Source organism: Mugil cephalus, chromosome 1, assembly GCF_022458985.1.
Source record: "Mugil cephalus isolate CIBA_MC_2020 chromosome 1, CIBA_Mcephalus_1.1, whole genome shotgun sequence".
NCBI classification, from domain to species: domain Eukaryota; kingdom Metazoa; phylum Chordata; class Actinopteri; order Mugiliformes; family Mugilidae; genus Mugil; species Mugil cephalus.
In genome coordinates, this window is record NC_061770.1 from 37,345,944 (window position 1) to 37,365,987 (window position 20,044).

General features: G+C 38.0%; 1 protein-coding gene and 1 pseudogene across 1 annotated transcript; both read left to right on the forward strand.

Moving 5' to 3' along the window:
- The first annotated feature begins 1,717 nt into the window (after nt 1-1,717).
- Nucleotides 1,718-19,724, forward strand: LOC125008152 (annotated as a pseudogene).
- LOC125021641 lies at nt 10,693-12,102 on the forward strand. Its single transcript, XM_047607767.1, has 5 exons — nt 10,693-10,756; nt 10,851-11,543; nt 11,647-11,769; nt 11,843-11,886; nt 11,983-12,102. The coding sequence occupies exons 1-5, from the start codon at nt 10,693-10,695 to the stop codon at nt 12,100-12,102; spliced, it is 1,044 nt and encodes a 347-aa protein (XP_047463723.1).
- Nucleotides 19,725-20,044: the final 320 nt, after the last annotated feature.

Genomic DNA, 20,044 nt, shown 5'->3' on the forward strand with positions numbered 1-20,044 from the left:
ATCGTTAATGCATGAGTTAATGTTAGATAGTGGAATCTCTGTGGAGCAGAGAATCATCTGGATTGCAGCAATGCAATGAAGTTTTATGTGGTACTTTCAACAGATATAATTTCATACTCACCTTAAGGACAATCTTCTATATAAAGTGAAGCTGCTGAGCTACTTGTTCCATGAAAGGTGTTTTGTGAATGAGCTTAACTCTTGTAAGGTCTTGTCTCGCGATACCATATTCTCTTAAATTCTCGTCAACGAGATCCACTTTGAGAAGATGATTCACATGAATGTCACATGACCCCTGCGTCATCTCACTGATGCGTGAGGAGAAACTTAAGCAAACACTTTATATCGATGGTTTGAAAAAAAAAACACCTCATGAGAGCGTAAAGTGTTTTAGCGATATTTGAGTTTTCGAAGTGCAAAAGCTTTAGGCGATGTGGAAAATGCTGTAAACAAAGAATGCTTTAGTGTTGATGGTTTTTTTATCATGAATGAACAGAAGACAATCTAATCTAATCAGTATTTGGGTGACCACCCTTTGCCTTTAAGACAGCATAGTCCTCGAGTCACTTGCACACATTTTTGAAGGACTCATTGGCAGTTGTTCGGAATCTTGGAGAACTTACAACAGATTTTGAGGATGTAGGCTTCTAATCCTTCTGTCCCTTCAGTAATCTCAGACAAACTCTGTGGGGGGGGCATGCACACTTCCAGGACTTTTCTTAGACTGAGATAGTTCTTAATGACTTGGCTGCATTTTGGGTCTTTATTCTATGCAAATTTATGCTGCAGATAAATTGAGCCAATCATACACTCCTGGTAGTATTGCATGATGGATAGTAGCTGCTGTATTTCTCAGCATTGAGACACCATTAATCCTGACACATCCAACTCCATTTGCAGAAATGCAGCTCAAACTTTCAAGGAACCTCCAACATGCTTCACTGTTGCTGCAGACACTCATTATTGACAGCAAATAAATACACCAAATTTGAGTCATCAGTCCAGAGCACAAGCACATTTTCTGCACACAGTTCGATGTTTTTGTTCATAGTGGAGTCACTTCTCTGGTCAGTAGATGGTGTACCGGTCATGGTTTCTGCATTTCTGAGTGATGACACGTGGACATCTGAATAAACTTGATGTGTTTTTCATCTGCTACACTAAATTACCTTGGTCAACCTATGATCCTACAAAATCCGTGATTTTGTGCAAGTGTACCTATAAGAACTGATGCTGGTTTGAAGGAAAGAGGTAGTAATACCAAATATTAATGTAATTTTTCTTTTGTTCACTCACTTGGCAGACAGAGAAAAGGTCGCTGTGATTATGTCCTTGTCAAAGAAAATTTTAAAGTCAACTGTTGTTGTCTTGGAGGCACTGTCTGTGCTTTAACAAAACCAAATGCTGAACAAACACATAGACTATGAGTCATACTGTATGACTCATCAGTGACATCTGTATAGTGTTACATTTTTTTACTTCAGATTTCGTAGTGATTTATGTTTTGGTGACTTGAAGAGCCATTATGTTCTTCAAATACTTCTCAATATGTCTTAAGTCCTGCCCCTGCCAAATACAGCTTGTCACTGTGGCTGTGAACATGTTACTAATGGACGTACAGTTTCATTCAGATGGCCATCAAACAAAGTCTTGTCTTTGAAGAGTCGGTGAGTCAGAGTGAGATTCTTTTCACTCAGAAGTCAGATATTTGAACACGATGACATCTGTAATGTTTCTTTTCTTCCTGACATGTTTGTTCTTGAAGGGTGAGTTGTGTTTTTGTGATGGTAGTTTCTAAGTTAGTGACTCTGTTTCAAATAGTTTCTCATTTCTATACTATAATTCATCCGGAAAAATATGAAATCAACTGTGTCTTTGCTTTTTCAGCTCAGGAGACACATCAGTCATCATTTGTTCGTCAAGAGAGTGGCTCAGATCAGTAAATGTTGGTGAAGTGTAATTTGCGATGTTTTATAAATCATTTGTCAGCAAGGTTTTATTGGTATAGCAAACATTGGGACAGAAACCAAAGCTCTTTACTTACGTCTATGAAAAACTGAGTATTTTATAATGAATTTGTGAACACTCACGCTTCACATGGAAATTAAAAATGGTAAACCACTAAGTATTTCAGATTTACATATTTCAGACTCAGTATTATACTGTGCATGTAGACTTTCAGTAATTTGATTGCAGAAGTGTTACAGTCAGTGTAAAAGGTTCAGGTTTGAATATTAACATTCAGTAGTCTTATCTGAGATCATCCAGCTAGGGACTCTGTGACTCTGAACTGTACAGACACACTGACCTGTGATGGAGAACACAGAGTTTATGGTTCAAGTCTCTGAAGATCTCACAGGACTCATTTCACTCATGAGGCAGGATGATAGTGTGAGAGGAAAAGTAACAAAACACGCAATGTGTCTACAACCTGCCAATGGAGAACTGACTCTGTCTCATAATGGATTACTACTGTGCTGTTGCTCATGTGGAACATACTTTTGAAATGGACAAGTTGGAGTTGAGAGTGAGTAGAACTGTAACAGATGTTTCTGATTGATTAACAGTTCAGATTATTCCTTAAGATGAGTTGTTAATGTCATTCCAGTCTGCCTCATGCTGCGATGAGGGGTTCTCTTGTTGGTGTATTTCTTGAGTGGTGCTTTGGCGTTCACACTATCCTGACACTTTCACTGCTGCCTTACTGTACACACAGAAGAGAAAAGGCCAGCAAGTACAGGTAATTGTACTGTTTATCACGTATTAGTGAATTTAAATCATAGAAACACTAATTTTTTGTGTGTTTCAGAGTTCATGAAAATTTTCGGCTTCATACCAATGAACTCAGAGGTTCCAGATAACTTTCAAATAATCTTTTGTTAAATGTTTCTCTAGGTATGTGACATTATGAGTTGTGTTTTCTATTCTTTAGCAGAGTTTCCAGGCTGAAGAAAACCTCCATTACTGCTTAAGAGTAAAGAAGGCACGATCCAGAAGTCAAAGAGATGACACAGAGGATAATGTATCACTCTGGTGTTAGAAAAATGATCATGTTTGTTTGTCTTTGTATAGCAGTATATGAGTAGTTCTGTAAATAATTACTAGAAACTTAACTAAAACAAAAATCTCTCTCTGGCTGGTTTTGATAACAAGCGGAAGTGTATCATGATTTTTATGTTTGTCTTATAATAATTAATTATAATTATAATTAATTAATTATACTATTTCGACCTTTGATAGAGCTGATCTATCGATCGATTGATCTACTTTATATGTATTACTTTATTCATCCTCGAAGGGAAATTAGATATATGAAGATGAAATGAGAGACTACTTGCGCTGGTCACCTAATATTATGATTAACTGTGTTTTTAAATGCCAACAGTTCCATGTGATTCATGGTTTTATAATTGTAATAAAAATTTTAATCTTGGTTCCTAAAGTTGTGTCCATGTGTGTATTTATTAGCCGACTTTTATCACTTTTCTCTTTGTGTTTAAGTGTTCCCTGGGTATTACTCATGTTATGGGGACACTAAAGCTGCAATACAATTTAAGACAATGAAGTAGTCATGGTCAAGTACAACAAGAACAAGTAATAGTTTTTCAGATTTATACTGACCTTACTTTAAAAGATCCAACACTGTTTCATAAAATCCTGCATCCACTCATTTGAAATGTTGCTCCATTCTTGAGGCAGTTTAGTTTTTAATAAAATTATTCCAAACTGAAACATCTCTAAATTAAGTGACTAACCCAAACTAATGGAGTGAGTATACGCTGTCACGGAGCTCAGCATGAAGGTATGTTCTTCCATCAGTGGTTTTTACTTGTGCTTTCTATAAACTGGTGAAATGAAAGGAACAAGAACAATTCACAGTGAATGACCTACAACCTACCTAAGTACAAAATCTGCATTATAGTTGCAACACACCCATGTCTGTTTCCTTTTATCATCTCCATGTGGGTGTAGTTAAAACCTGTGGTTTAGTTAGGCTGGTACTCTGCTTCAGAACATCTGCTAACTCTGTCTACGGGTGTACAGACAAACGAAATGTGATTGATGCCTGTGTGGTGAAGGTGGCCTTGCATGAATGAGTGGGTTAAAAAATGTAACTCTAAGAAAGTGGTGTTTTAAACTAGTACAATATCAAAGAGAAGTTTACATGTTGTTTCCAAGACCCATTTCAGAGAGGTTCAGGAGGAAGACGTCACGTATGGTTTAGATGAGAAGAAATATATAAAGATATAATGGAGCTAACATGTGGCTGAGATTTTGAATTTGACTTGATCAAATAGGTTTCCAGTACATTCTCTTCAACACAGTGTTATTAATGTAGGCGTGCACCAACTTAACGTTATTTTATTATCTATTATTATTATATATTAACGTACTCCTTATTAAACCACATCCACTTAATTTATTCTGCTTTATAATCATATTTATTGTTTTAAATCTATATTTACCTAAATCAGTGTTCTCCAGCCTATTGAGCCACGGCGCATATAAAATTTACTGGCTTTTTAAACCACATTTAAGTTCTGAAAATATTGTACCCATGCTCATATCAAGCTAACATGAGGTTACTACATTTGCTACTATGTTAATCAACAGGCTAATATTTGCTAATTTACAAGCACTTACTCTGCAGAATGGCTCTTCAAATGGCTCCGTTTCCCTTCACATGTGTAGTTTATAGAGCGAAATGCAATAACATTTTGCAAATTTCCCACTCACGCTGACATGTACATGGCCATCTTATATGAGAGGGGGGCATGTTTCTCCAAAACATAGGTAGGTAGGGTCTTAGAGTAGACATGACTGATTACCAGGCGTGTGCTCGCATACCGGGTAATATTAACATTTATTAAAGATTTCAAATTCTAACTGAGGTAGCAGGTGGAACAGTCGATGTGCCGGGTGGTGTTGATCACGCATGATGTTGTGCACTTTCCTCAGACAGCGGGTGGTGTAGATGGGACTCATCTCTGGCAGAGAAGTCCCACTGATCTTCCTTGCTGTCTTTACCCAATGGAGTACCTGCCGATCAGCCTTAGTGCAGCTGGAAAACCGAATTGAAAATCCAGACATTAAAACACTGCCAGTGGTGCAGTTGTAAAAGTTCACCATCAGCTTCTTTGGGATTTGGGCACTCCTCAACTTTCTTAGATAATACAGGAGTTGCCGTGCTTTCCCCATGGTTGAGAAGATATTAGTGCTCCAGGACAAGTCCTCAGAAATGATTAGTCCCAGGTAATAAAATTTAGACACTCTCCACCACCTCACTGCCAATGGAGAGTGGAGGGTAGTGTTGTTGGCTCTTTCTACAGACAATACGATAATTACCTTGTTCTTCTTGATGTCGAGAATCAATTCAATGTTATTACACCATAATCTCAGATGTTGTACCTCCATCTTGTATGGTATTTCATTGTTGCTGTTGATGAGGCCAAGTATTGTGTTGTGGTATTGTCAGCGAATTTGACTGAATGGAGAGCGGTGGGCTTAGCACACCATCTTGGGGGGCCCCGTGTTGGTGAGGAGTGAAGAAGAGGTGTGAGTGTCAAATCAGTGTAGTGTCTGCGTGTGTCTCCAGATGCACAGGGTGTTGTTAAATCCCAGGTTAAGGAGTTTGGATCAGAGTTTGTAGGGTCGGATTGTGTTGAAGGTGGAGGTGAAGTCAACAAAGAGAAGCCTCACATAGGTGTTGTAGCGCTCGAGATGTTCAAGCAGTGTATGGAGTGCAGTGGTGATGGCATCCTTGGTTGGCCTGTTCTCCTTGAATGCAAATTGGTGTGGGACCTTTGAGACCTGGTCAGTTTTAATGGCTTTTGGGAAGTGGCTGAACATTTGTAGCTTTGTGTCACCTTGGGGAGTGAATGTGGCTATTTTCAAGGTTTGATACCAGAGGGTAAGGTAGACCTAGTCAAAGCTTTCTATGAAGAAGAAGACGACCAGATGTTTTGGTCAACATCTTTATTTGCCTTTACAGTTGTTCTGTTCTGGGATCCTCTAAGCAAATTAGGTAAGGTGTCCTGAATGGGATTTTCCCCTATTTGGGCTGGCACAAAGAGCAACTATCTGCTGAATGCACTCAAAATCCCACTGATTATAACTGTTAAGAAAAATAAAATAATTGTCCAACTCAATAACTCAGCCATGTATTGGATGTGACTGATGTCTGCAAACCTAAGAATAGGGCAGCTTCAATAGCAACTCAGATTTCAAATACCTCTCAACAAGTCTTTAGTCCTGCCCCTTACCAAGCGTGTCACTGTGGTTGTGAACATGTTACTTTAATGGGACGTACAGTTTCACTTCAGATTGACCAATCAAACAAAGTCTTGTCTTTGAAGAGTTGGTGAAGCTCAAGAGCGAGATTCATTTCACTCGAGTCAACCATTTGAACATGATGGCATCTCTAACATTTGTTTTCTGCCCGACATGTTTGTTCTTGTGGGGAAAGGGTGAGTTGTGTTGTTGTATTTCTAACTTTTTCCCATTTCTATGGTATAATTAATTTCTAAAAGCTGAAATCAATTGTGTCTTTGCTTTTTCAGCTCAGGAGACACATCAGTCCTCATCTGTTCGTCAAGAGAGTGGCTTCAGATGAGTAAATGTGGGTGAAAACATAGTTTTGCGATGTTTCTATGGAAGAGTATCAGAATGGTTTTACTGGTATAAGCAGTCACTGGGACGTCACCCAAAGCTCATTTCTTCATTCTACATCTTTGATAGTGATGGGATATTTTATGATGAATTTGTGAACAATACACGTTTCACATTGAAAACGGAAAATGGTAAAAACCACTTAAGTATTTCAGATTTGCATATTTCAGACTCAGCTACTTATTACTGTGCAAGTAAAGCTTCCAACACCGTTGAATTTGTGGAAGGCCTTACAATCAGTGTAAAAGGTTCAGGTTTGAATATTAACACTTCAGTTCATCAGTCTTCATCTGAGACTGTCCAGCTAGGAGACTCTGTGACTCTGAACTGTACAGTACACACTGGGACCTGTGATGGAGAACACAGAGTTTACTGGTTGAAAGTCTCTGAAGAATCTCATCCAGGACATTTAGATGGGAATGATCAGTGTGAGAGGAAAAATAACACACAAACACAGACCTGTGTCTACAACCTGCCAATTGAGAACCTGAATCTGTCTCATAATGGGATCTACTACTGTGCTGTTGCCTCATGTGGACATATACTGTTTGGAAATGGGACCAAGCTGGAGTTGAAGAGTGAGTAGAACTGTAACAGATGTTTTCTGATCTGATTAACAGTTCTGATTATTCCATAAAGATGATGTTGTTAATGTCATTCCATGTCTGCATCATGCTGCAGATGAGGAGGTTTCTCTTGTCTTGGTGTATTTCTTGAGTGGTGCTTTGGCGTTCACCACTATCCTGACACTTTCACTGGCTGCCTTACTGTACACACACAAGAGAAAAGGCCAGCAAGTTACAGGTAAATTGTACTGTTTATTGCATGATTAGTGAATTTTATATCATAGAAACAACTTTTCTTTGTGTTTCAGAATCTCATGCAAGATTTTCGGCTTCATTCCCAATGAACTCAGAGGTATCCAGATAACATTCAAATAATCTTATTGCTGAAATGTTTTCTTCTTAGGTATATGAGACATCATAAGTTGTTGTTTTCTATTTCATTAGCAGCGATTCCAGGCTGAAGAAAACCTCCATTATGCTGCTTTAAGAGTAAAGAAGGCCAATTGATCCAGAAGTCAAAGAGATGACACAGAGACAAAATGTATCTACTCTGGTGTTAGGAGATAAAAGCAATCATTTTTTAGCTTTGTCTTAGTGTAAAATGACAGGAGTAGTTCTACTTTGTAATTTCACTTAAAATGTAAATAATTACTATAAACTTAAGTGTGAACTTTAGAAGTGTGTCCAGTCTGCTTTTGTGTTTTTTGCAAATTAACCTAGATGAAAAGTGCAAATTCTTACCATTTTTTTTATCAGAAATCTACCATTGCCAGTATAATAGAATTGTCCCTTCGAATTTGAAATTTAGTGTGGGAAAATAAAATTTAATGATGTTCTGTCAGTATTGTCTGTTCATTCTGATTGTTACCACAAAGGAAACCCTTTGTAGATTCCATGGATATAATTTCTATCATCATTTCGATTGTTATTTATACGAAAGGAGATAAACCATTGTCTCATGTAGAAGGGATGAAACTCTAAATCATCCAAAAATGAATAAAAGGAGCATTTATCACTTTAAACTGCAGATTTTCATGACTTTGTGACGCATTTTGTAAGGTTGATACAAAAAGTGCTAAACAAACCTTCCAGTATTTCTACTATTAATAGTGTTTTTCGTGTCACCCAACAGTTTCTTTTTCAACAGTTCTGAGTTATTCATTGTTTTGTTATTGTAGGAATAAATTGCATTTGGTTTCTAAAGTTAAGTCCTGTGTATATTTATTAGCTGACTATTAACACTTCTTTGTCATTGTGCTTAAGTGTTCCCCAGGTTTTAGTCATGTTATGGGTCCACATTACGCTAACATTACATTCAAGGTGTTACTTAAGATCAGAGTTAAATATTTTTTCTTAAATTGCTGCAATACAAGCTAAGACAAATGGTGTTGTGAAGTTGTCATGAGCAAGTAAACATTAGGTCTCAGTTTAAAAATATTTTTTTTCAGATTTACATTACATTTACATACTTAATTTGAAAGATCCAATATAGTTTCATTAAATCCTCCTTTTAAAAGGATGACATTTCCTGCATCCTCTCATTAGAAATCTTTCTGTGTTCTGGAAGCAGTTTAGATTTCAGTAAAATTGTTACAGACTGAAACAAAAATGAATTGACTGTGAACCAGAATCAAATTGATTCAGGAAATCTTTGATGATACCCAGCCATAGTGGAAAAAACTGACTATTTACACTATACAGATGAAGATTTTGGATATTTCCAAGAGCTGACATTACAACCACAGTCACTTACCAGCAACATATTTATAAATACAAAATGTCCAGTCCTTTCAAAAAGGCCAAACACTATCCTCAACTAATGGAGTGAGTATAGGCTGTCACGGAGCTCAGCATTAAGGCATTTTGTTCCATCAGTGGTTTTACTTGTGCTTTTTATAAACTGCTGAAATTCAAGGAACAACAACAATTCACAATGAAAGATCTACAACCTACAATCTACAACCCAATCACTACAACCTACCTAAGTACAAAATGTGTGTCACACAGCGTCACAACCAGATCTGCTTCATTCTATAATCTCTTTGTGGTTGTAGTCAAAAGGTGATAATGGCTTCTGCTCAAGGTTTCTTCCTGTTAAAAGGGAGTTTTTCATTGCCACTGTCACCCGCGGGCTTGCTCTGGAAGTTGCAGGCCGTTTTTTGTAAAGTGTCTTGAGACCAACTATATGAATAAAACTGAATTGAATTGACAGAGTAGTCATGTGTGAACGTAGTGTAGAGCAGTGGGCTTAGCACACAACCTTGGGGTGCCCCGGTGGTGGTGGGGAGTGAAGAGGAGGAGTGACCGTCAACTGTCTGTGTGCGATTTGTTAAAAAGTCCACAATCCAGTTGCACAGGGTGGTGTTTGATCCCATGTTGAAGAGTGTGGATCAGAGTTTGTAGGGCCAGATTGTGTTGAAAGTGGAGCTGAAGTCGACAAAGAGAAGCCTCACATAGGTGTTTTAGCACTCAAGATGTTCCAGCAGTGTAGGGAGTGCAGTGGTGATGGCGTCCTTGGTTGAGCTGTTCTCGTTGTATCCTTTGAGACACACAAATGGCCAGTTTGAATGGCTTTTGGGAACTGACTGAACATTTGTAGCACTGTGTGTCACCTTGGGGAGTCATTTTCATGTTTCCACAGCAGATGATAAAGAGGACCTTGTCAAACCTTTCCGTGAAGGATCTCTGGTTTTCAAGACCAGATGCTTTGGTCATCATCTTTATTTGCTTTTACAGTTGTTTTCTTGTAGGATCATGTTGGCCACTTAGTTGATCTATGTGCCAGCCCAAACAGTTCAGCTGACAGCTTATTTGAGGCATCTACTGGAAATTCCCATTCCTCACAGCTTACCCATCAGCTGAGTCCACTCGAAAGTGATTGCAACTGTTACTGTATCATACTGACAAAAACAAACTGAGCCATGTGTTGGATGTGATTGTAATCTCTTTTGGAACATTTCTACAATGAACGAGAGAGGGGATTCCACTATTGGCCCGAAGCTCTCTCAGATTCGGCAAAACTTTTTGACCATGTTTTTTCTCATGATAAACCTTTTTAAAATATAACAGAAGACTTGTTAGCAGTGATCACTTCTTTATATCAACACATCAATATACAACACCATGTATTGAATGTGATTGTAATCTCTTTTGGAACATTTCTGCAAACTTAATCCTAAACAAATATGTGGAATATGACCAATCAGTGACATCTTTAAGGGGTTACATGAGTATAGGTGATAGGGCAGCTTGAAGAGCAGCTACACTTTTCACATACCTCTCAACAAGTTTTGAGCCCTGCCCCTTAACAAGATTGTCACTGTGGTTGTGAACATGTTACTTTAATGGGACGTACAGTTTCACTTCAGACTGGCCAATCAAACAAAGTCTTGTCTTTGAAGAGTTGGTGAAGCTCAAGAGCGAGATTCTTTTCACTCGAGTCTCCGATTTGAACACGATGGCTTCTCTAAAATTAGTTTTCTACCTGATATGTTTGTTCTTGTGGGACAAGGGTGAGTTGTGTTTTGACTGTGATTTGAATGTTTGTAGAGGCACCGTTTCTAATCTCACTGTCACTGTTTCTCATTTCTATCAATTGTGTCTTAGATTTTTCAGCTCAGGAGACACATCAGTCCTCATCTGTTCATCAAGAGAGTGGCTTCAGATTAGTAAATGTTGGTGAAAATATCACTTTGCAATGTTTAAATAGTGGACCACCAACACGTTTATACTGGTATAAGCAAACTTTGGGGCATCACCCAAGGCTCATTTCTTCATCCTATGGTAGTCTTAAGACATTTTATGGTGAATTTGCAAACAAGCCACGCTTCACACTGAAATCTGGAAAAAGTAGAAACCTCTTAAGTATTTCAGATTTGCGCATTTCAGACTCAGCTACTTATTATTGTGCAAGTACAGCTTCCTCCATTGTTGAATTTGCAGAAGGTGTTACAGTCAGTGTAAAAGGTTCAGGTTTGAATGTTAACACTTCAGTTCATCAGTCTTCATCTGAGACCGTCCAGCTAGGAGACTCTGTGACTCTGAACTGTACAGTACACACTGGGACCTGTGATGGAGAACACAGAGTTTACTGGTTCAAAGTCTCTGAAGAATCTCATCCAGGACTCATTTACACTCACGGAGTCAGGAATGATAAGTGTGAGAGGAAAAATAACACAAAAACACGCAACTGTGTCTACAACCTGCCAATGGAGAACCTGAATCTGTCTCATAATGGGATCTACTACTGTGCTGTTGCCTCATGTGGACACATACTGTTTGGAAATGGAACCAAGCTGGAGTTGAAGAGTGAGTAGAACTGTAACAGATGTTTTCTGATCTGATTAACAGTTCAGATTATTCCATAAAGATGATGTTGTTAATGTCATTCCATGTCTGCCTCAAGCTGCAGATGAGGAGGTTTCTCTTGTCTTGGTGTATTTCTTGAGTGGTGCTTTGGCGTTCACCACTATCCTGACACTTTCACTGGCTGCCTTACTGTACACACAGAAGAGAAAAGGCCAGCAAGCTACAGGTAAATTGTACTGTTTATTAGGTGACTCGTGTATTGTAAAATTATAGGAACACAGCTTTTCTTTGTGTTTCAGAGTCTCATGAAAGATTTTCGGCTTCATACCCAACGAACTCAGAGGTATCCAGATAACATTCAAAATAATCTTATTGCCGAAATGGTTTCTTCTTAGGTATGTGGCACATTGTAAGTTGTTGTTTTCTTTTTTATTAGCAGAGTTTCGAAGCTGAAGAAAACCTCCATTACGGTGCTTTAAGAGTAAAGAAGGCCAATCGATTAAGAAGTCAAAGAGATGACACAGAGGATAAATGTATCTACTCTGGTGTTAGGAAATAAAACTGAACATGTTTTAGCTTTGTCTCTCTATAGCTGATGTGAGTAGTTTTGTAAACAATTACTATAAAAAAAATCAAAAATCCAAATCTCTCTGTAACCCCTACCTGCACCTGTCACTCTAAGACAGGGTTAATATCAAACAGGAAATGAGGACAAACTCTAACTCTAGACTCGATGAGGAGACTACTGGTATCTACTCAACTAAATTTTGATTTAGATCTGTAATGTCTACCCCAAATAACACACAACAGACTGAAAGTTTAAAGGAGGTATATTATACAAAGATCTTTCAACCACAATTGAACCCAAAATACAAAAAAAATATATAAAATACAAGTAACAAAAACCTCTGAGATCTCAGGTACTGAAAAGCAAACTGTCCCAAAAGTTCAAATGAATAAAAAACTAGGAAAAAAAATGGAAAAATGGGCCCAAATAAATAAAATAAAACGAGTGCACTCAAAGTCCTACCGCCCTCTTTAACAGCGAAGGTCCAATGGTAAGTATCACGGTGAAGATGAAGATGTGGATGGAGATATGGATGACCTCACGTCCAAGGGAAAGTAGCCACTGGGATGGAGATGGGGATGGATGACAGGGTAGGAACCAAGGACTGAGGACCCAGGCGAAGGACTCAAAAAAAACCAGCCTACACAACCATGCAGGAAAATTATCTCATTTAGCCCATAATAAAAAGGTCAACTCGAATGTAAATAAATAAATGTACTACTTCTCAGTGTAAATTTCACTTTTCTTCTACTACCATTTTCCATGAATTTTTAATATCTATCTTAACTCATAGTAACCAAAACATGAATTCACATAAACATTTCAAAATAACTGTTTCCCTCCCTCTCTTTTTTAACATAACTCATATTATTCACATGAATTACATTAACTTTACTATTCACAACAGTACAAAACACCATTTTAACTCAACACACTCACTAGCTTAGCTGCATGATTTTTTTTCTGCCGAGGCCTAACACTGATTCAGCATTACATTAGCCTGCACCAAGCCTACTATCAAGAGTTTCACTCACAGTAATAAAAATAACAACACATGATTCATAAAGCACAAAACATAGTCTTCTGACACTAATACATTACTCCAACCTGTTTCGAGTTTATCTCGACTGGTTTTAGAGAGAGTTCAAGGCTAACTTAAGTTATTTTCAGTGTTTAGCACTCTGCTAGCAAATTAGCATGCTAATGTAAACATCGATCGTTACTCACCGGGAAATCAATTGTTTACACAGTTTACGTCGTCCTACCCGAACTCGCAGCTCGCTGATAGTCTCTTCTCGTTTAGTTTCATGACTTCTGAGTTTTTTATCATTTCAATTCTAACTTTTCCTCTTTTTTCTCTTCTCACATCTACACACGCACCATGCATCGGTCAGTGGACTTGCAAAGATTTGCGCTAAAGTACGATGCACACACCTGTCAGCTTTTGTCTCACTGAAATCAGCGCTCAACAACTGCCACCTCTGTTAAAGGGGCAGTAACACATATACAGTTTTCTTTTTATAGGAGAAGATGTTTTTACTGCTCCACTCTTGTGAAAAATAGTCATGCATTTAATTTTGAGGGAAACATTTAGATCATAAATAGATCATATAAAAATACATTTCCAAAGTAACTACAATTAACTGGGGTTTAACTAACCCTGGTTACATCTCCCTGGCTGGGTTTGATAAAAAGCAGAAGTGTAGAGATGAAAAGTGCCAATTTCACAACGTCAGATGTCCTCCATCGTTATACCAAAATTGTCCCCTTTGTATTTCAAATTTGATCATGGGAAAGAAAAGAAAAGAAAAAAATTTTAAAGATGTCCCGTCAGTATTTTCTTTTTACACTGTAGTGGGTCCTGATTCGTACCACAGGGAAAACATTAGAAGCCACGGCTATAAGTTGTATCATTTCTATTTTTATTTGATATGAAATGAGTTAAACTAGTGATTTGAAAAGTGCTATACAAGTGGTGACTTCATATTGGTGGATGAAAGTGAGACTATTTGCTGCTTGCCTCAGCTACCAGTATTTATACTATTAATCGTGTTTATATGCCACTAAGGATCTTTTTTTCAGCAGTTCCGAGTTATTCATTGTTTTGTAATTGTAATAATAAATTGCATCTTGGTTCCTAAAGCTTACTGCTGTGTATATTTGATAACCAACTTTTAAGACGTTTTCTCATCATGCTTCAGTGTTCCCTGGGTATTAGTCATGTTATAGAGGCCAAATAAATGTAAGGTGTTACTTAAGGTCGGGGTTTAAAGGTTCAAGGTTCTATTTGTTTCTTAAAATGCTGTAATACAAACAAAGACAAATGGAGTCGTCGAGTACACGTTAGGTCTGAGTTTAAAACATCGTTTTGCACATTTTTACTGATCCTAATTTGAAAGATCCAATATTGTTTCATTAAAATACCCATTTTAAATACTCTGTGTTCTGGAGGCAGTTAAGTTTTAAGTAAAACTGGTCTCTAAATTAATTGATTGTGAATTGGAATCAAATTGATTGAGGAAATCAGTGATGATACGAAGCCATAGTGGAAAAACCAACTGTTTACAACTAACTATTTGTACCAGAAAATAGAAGAAAAAAAATTAATATGAAGCTTTATGATATTTCCAAGCACCGATATAATACCCACAGACATTTACCAGCAACATGTTTATAAATTCAAAATGTCCAATGCTTTTAAAGAGGCCAAATACTAACCCAAACTGATGAAGTGACTATGGGCTGTCATGCTGCTCAGCATTAAGGTATGTTGTTAAATCAGTGGTTTTTCTTGTGCTTTTTAACTGGTGAAAGAGGAGAGTCAGAGGAGAATGGGCAGACGGGTTGGAGATGATAGAAAGGCAACAGTAACTCAAATAACCACTGGTTACAACCAAGGAATGCAGAATACCATCTCTGAACGCACAACACGTCCAACCTTGAAGAAGATGGGCTACAGCAGCAGAAGACCACACCGGGTGTCCACTCCTGTCAGCTAAAATCAGGAAACTGAGACTACAGTTCACACAGGCTCAACAACACTGGACAATAGAAGATTGGAAAAACGTTGCCTGGTCTGATGAGTTTTGATTTCAGCTGCGACATTCAGATATCAGGGTCAGAAGTTGGTGTAAACAACATGAAAGCATGGATCCATCCTGCCTTGTATTAACGGTTCAGGCTGGTGGTGGTGGTGTAATGGTGTGGGGGATATTTTCTTGGCACACTTTGGGCCCCATAGTACAAATTGAGCATGGTTTAAATGCCACAGCCTACCTGAGTATTGTTGCTGACCATGTCCATCCCTTTATGACCACAGTGTACCCATCTTTTGACAGCTACTTCCAGCAGGATAATGCACCATGTCACAAAGCTCATATCATCTCAAACTGGTTTCTGGAAAATGACAATGAGTTCACTGTACTCCAATGGCCTCTACAGTCACCACATCCAAGTCCAATGGAGCACCTTTGGATTTGCATCATAGATGTTCAGCTGACAAATCTGCAGCAACTGTGTGATGCTATCATGTTAATATGGACCAAAATCTCTGAAGAATGTTCCCAACACCTTGTTGAAAGTATGCCATGAAGAATTAAGGCAGTTCTGAAGGCAAAAATTGGGGTCCAACCTTTTACTAGCAAGGTGTGCCTAATAAATGGACTGGTGAGTGTAGCTCACCCATCAACTGAGTGCAATCAATCGTCTGACTGACTATAACTGTTAAGTATTATACTGAAAGCAATTATTCATCTCAACAACTGAAACATGTATTAGATGTAACTTTAATCCCTTTTTCCTTTGAAATAAACTTAATGCTAAATTAACATGTTGAATATGACCCATCAGTGACAACTGTAAGGGGTTACTGTTAAGGGGATTGTGAGGTGAGGACCCAAGTGCGGGACAATTGATGAGGCAGGGGGGGTTCTAAAAAGAGGTACAGTCCCCTCCGAAAGTATTGGAAAAGCAAGGCAAATTCCCTTGTTTTTGTTGACAAGACATTTGGGTTCAAGATCAAACGATGAATGTGAGACAAGAGTTCAGAATATCAGATTTTATTTCCTGGTATTTACATCTAGATGTGTTAAACAACTTAGGATATATCACCGTTTGTGTTACACCACAGCATTTTTAGGTGAGCAAAACTAATGGAAGAAGTAATCTTAAAGTAAAAAACATTTAATATTTGGTGGCATAACCCTTGCTTGCAATGACTGCCTCAAGCCTGTGAACTATCGACATCACCAAGCTGTTGCATTCTTTATTTGTGATACTATTCCTGGCTTGTAGTGCAGTTTTGCTTCGGTTTCCCTTCAGTCTCCCCTTCAGGAGGTGAAATGCATGCTCAGTTGGGTTAAGGTCAGGTGATTGACTTGGCCAGTCTAAAACCTTCCACGTTTTTTTTGCTTTGGGTTCCAGAAGCCGCCATGCATGCACAAGCCATGGCATTACCGCCACCATGCTTCACAGATGAGCTTGTATGCTTCAGATCATAAGCAGTTCCTTTCTTTCTCCGCACTTTAGCCTTTCCATCACTTTGATTAAGATTAATTTGGTCTCATCAGTCCATAAGATTGTGTTCTAGAACTTTTGTGGCTCATCTCTCTACTTCTTTGCAAATTTCAATCTGGCCTTCCGATTCTTACTACTGATGAGTGGTTTTCATCTCTTGGTTTGGCCTCTAGATTTCTGCTCTCAGAGTCTTCTTCCAACAGTGGATCGTGATACCTTCACCCCTGCACTGTGGAGGTCATTTTTCCTTTACAGCTCTTGCAATATTTCTGTCCTTAGCCAACCTGTTCGACGTCTGTTGCTCAGTTCACCAGTAGTTTCTTTCTTATTCAGGACATTCCAAATTGTTGTGCTTGCTATGCCCACCTACCCAGCAAAAAGTAGTTGAAAAGACATTGAAAAGACATCACTCATGTGCGTCTAAACAACGTCTAAATTTGGTTGAAAAGTGAAAGGTGAAAAGCTGTTATTTTCATGTCGTTGAAAAGACGTCTTCAAAAAGATACAATCCAGTTTCCAACAACTATTTCTTGACTAAATCAAGAATGTGATAGACCAACCAGATTTAGCCCAAAAACCAACGTTGAAATGACGTGTTTGGTGGGCAATGTTTGTCCAACGGCTCTGATTGGTTTCCTTCTTTTCTCAGCTTGAAAATGACTTGCTTTTCTCCAATAGATAGCTCTCTGGTTTTCATGTTGGTTTATCATGTTTAACAAGAAATGCATACTTTATAGGTTTCAACCCAGGCCAAAAAGTAGACAAGTCATGCAGAGCTATTTAATGTTTGAACAATCAACCTGGTCAACAAGAAACAACTGTCAGTCACATTTTTCTCACCTAAAAATGCTGTGGTGTAATGAAAACGGTGATATATCCTAAGTTGTTTAACACATCTAGATGTAAATACCAGGAAATAAAAGCTGACATTCGGAACTCTTGTCTCATACTCATCTGATGATCTTAAACCCAAATGTCTTCAGTGAACAAAACAAAAAAAAAAAAAAACTAAACCAAGAGAATTTGCCTTGCTGTTCCAATACTTTTAGAGGGGACTGATTTTAATTAACAAAAAGCGCTCTTCATGGCAGGTAAATACAACATACATAAATCAAAAGAATTAAGGACATGGCATGAAATCAAAGGATTGTGGGCATGGCATGGCAACGAGAAAACAAAACATTATGTAGATGACATCATGGAAAGAACATCAACGATGAGAAAAGGAACAAAGGCAAAGCAGGGCTATAAATACACAAGAGGGCTCAGGGATGACAAGACACAGGTGAGACAGATCAGAGCAAGGACACCAGGAGAAACCAATTAACAATCAAGGGACACACGAGGAAAAACAGACAGGAAATCCAAAACTTAACAAAATAAAACGGGACACAAGAACATGACAGTTACATGAGTGAGAATAGGACAGCTTGAAGAGCAGCTACACTTTTCAAATACCTCTCAATAAGACTTGAGTCCTGCCCCGTGGCCAAATATCAAGTGTGTCACTGTGGTTGTGATCATGTTACTTAAATGGGACGTACAGTTTCACTTCAGATTGGCCAATCAAACAAAGTCTTGTCTTTGAAGAGTCAGTGAAGCTCAAGAGCAAGATTCTTTTCACTCAAGTCTCCGATTTGAACACGATGACATCTCTAAAGTTTGTTTTGTACCTTACATGTCTGGTCTCGTGGGGAAAGGGTGAGTTGTGTTGTTTGAATTTTATTAGTGACACTTTTTCCAATCATTTCTCGTTTTTATGTTACAATTTATCTTCTAAAATATGTAACCTGTTGTGTCTTTGCTTTGTCTCTCCAGTCACTTTAGCTCAGAAGATACATCAGTCCTCGTCTGTTCATCAAGAGAGTGGCTTCAAGTCAGTAAATATTGGTGGAAGCGTAATTTTGCCATGTTCTCATGAAAAGGATGTGTCAGCAATATTTTACTGGTATAAGCAAACATTGGGACAGAAACTAAAGCTCATTTCTAATTTCTACATCTATGGTGACACTGAAGCATTTTATGATGAATTTATGAACAATTCACTATTTAAAATAGAAATAAAAAATGGTAAAAAACACTTAAGTATTTCAGATTTGCGTATTTCAGACTCAGCTACTTATTACTGCGCACGTAGAGCTTCCAACACCATTGAATTTGCAGAAGGCATCACAGTCAGTGTAAAAGGTTCAGGTTTGAATATATACACTTCAGTTCATCAGTCTTCATCTGAGACCGTCCAGCTAGGAGACTCTATGACTCTGACCTGTACAGTACACACTGGGACCTGTGATGGAGAACACAGAGTTTACTGGTTCAAAGTCTCTGAAGAATCTCAGCCAGGACTCATTTATACTCATGGAGGCAGGAATGATCAGTGTGAGAGGAAAAATAACACAAAAACACACACCTGTGTCTACAACCTGCCAATGGAGAACCTGAATCTGTCTCATAATGGGATCTACGACTGTGCTGTTGCCTCATGTGGACACATACTGTTTGGAAATGGGACCAAGCTCAAGTTGAAGAGTGAGTAGAACTGTAACAGATGTTTTCTGATCTGATTAACAGTTATTCCATAAAGATGATGTTGTTAATGTCATTCCATGTCTGCATCATGCTGCAGATAAGGAGGTTTCTCTTGTCTTGGTGTATTTCTTGAGTGGTGCTTTGGCGTTCACCACTATCCTGACACTTTCACTGGCTGCCTTACTGTACACACAGAAGAGAAAAGGCCAGCAAGGTACAGGTAAATTGTACTGTTTATGATGTGACTCGTGAATTGTAACATTATAGAAACACAGCTTTTCTTTGTATTTCAGAGTCTGATGCAAGATTTTCGGCTTCATACCCAATGAACTCAGAGGTATCCAGATAACTTTCAAAAAAAAAAAAAAAAAAAAAAAAAAAAATTCTGAAATGGTTTCTTCTTAGGTATGTGGCACATTGTAAGTTGTTGTTTTCTATTTTATTAGCAGAGTTTCCAGGCTGACGAAAACCTCCATTACGCTGCTTTAAGGGTAAAGAAGGCCAATCGATCAAGAAGTCAAAGAGATGATACAGAGACAAAATGTATCTACTCTGGCGTTAGGAAATAAAACCTATCATGTTTTAGTTTTGTCTTCGTAGAGCAGAATATGGGTATTTCTGTAAATAATAAGTATAAACTTATCAAAAATAAAAAATCTCTCTCTGGCTGGTTTTGATAAGAAGCGGAATTGTTTAATGATTTTTATGTTTGTGTTATCACACTTAATTATAATTAATAATAATTTCTGTTATTTCTTTTTTGATCTGAAATAGATTGATAAATCGATCGATAGATTGATAGAGCTGATCTATCGATCGATCAATGTACTTTATATGTATTACTTTATTCATCCTCGAAGGGAAATTAGATATATGAAGATGAAATGAG

Coding starts and splice junctions, on each gene's coding strand:
- LOC125021641 (XM_047607767.1), top strand. CDS start 10,693: ATGGCTTCTCTAAAATTAGTTTTCTACCTGATATGTTTGTTCTTGTGG. Junction 11,770..11,842: donor AAAAGGCCAGCAAGCTACAG/GTAAATTGTACT, acceptor TTTGTGTTTCAG/AGTCTCATGAAAGATTTTCG. Junction 11,887..11,982: donor CATACCCAACGAACTCAGAG/GTATCCAGATAA, acceptor TTTTATTAGCAG/AGTTTCGAAGCTGAAGAAAA.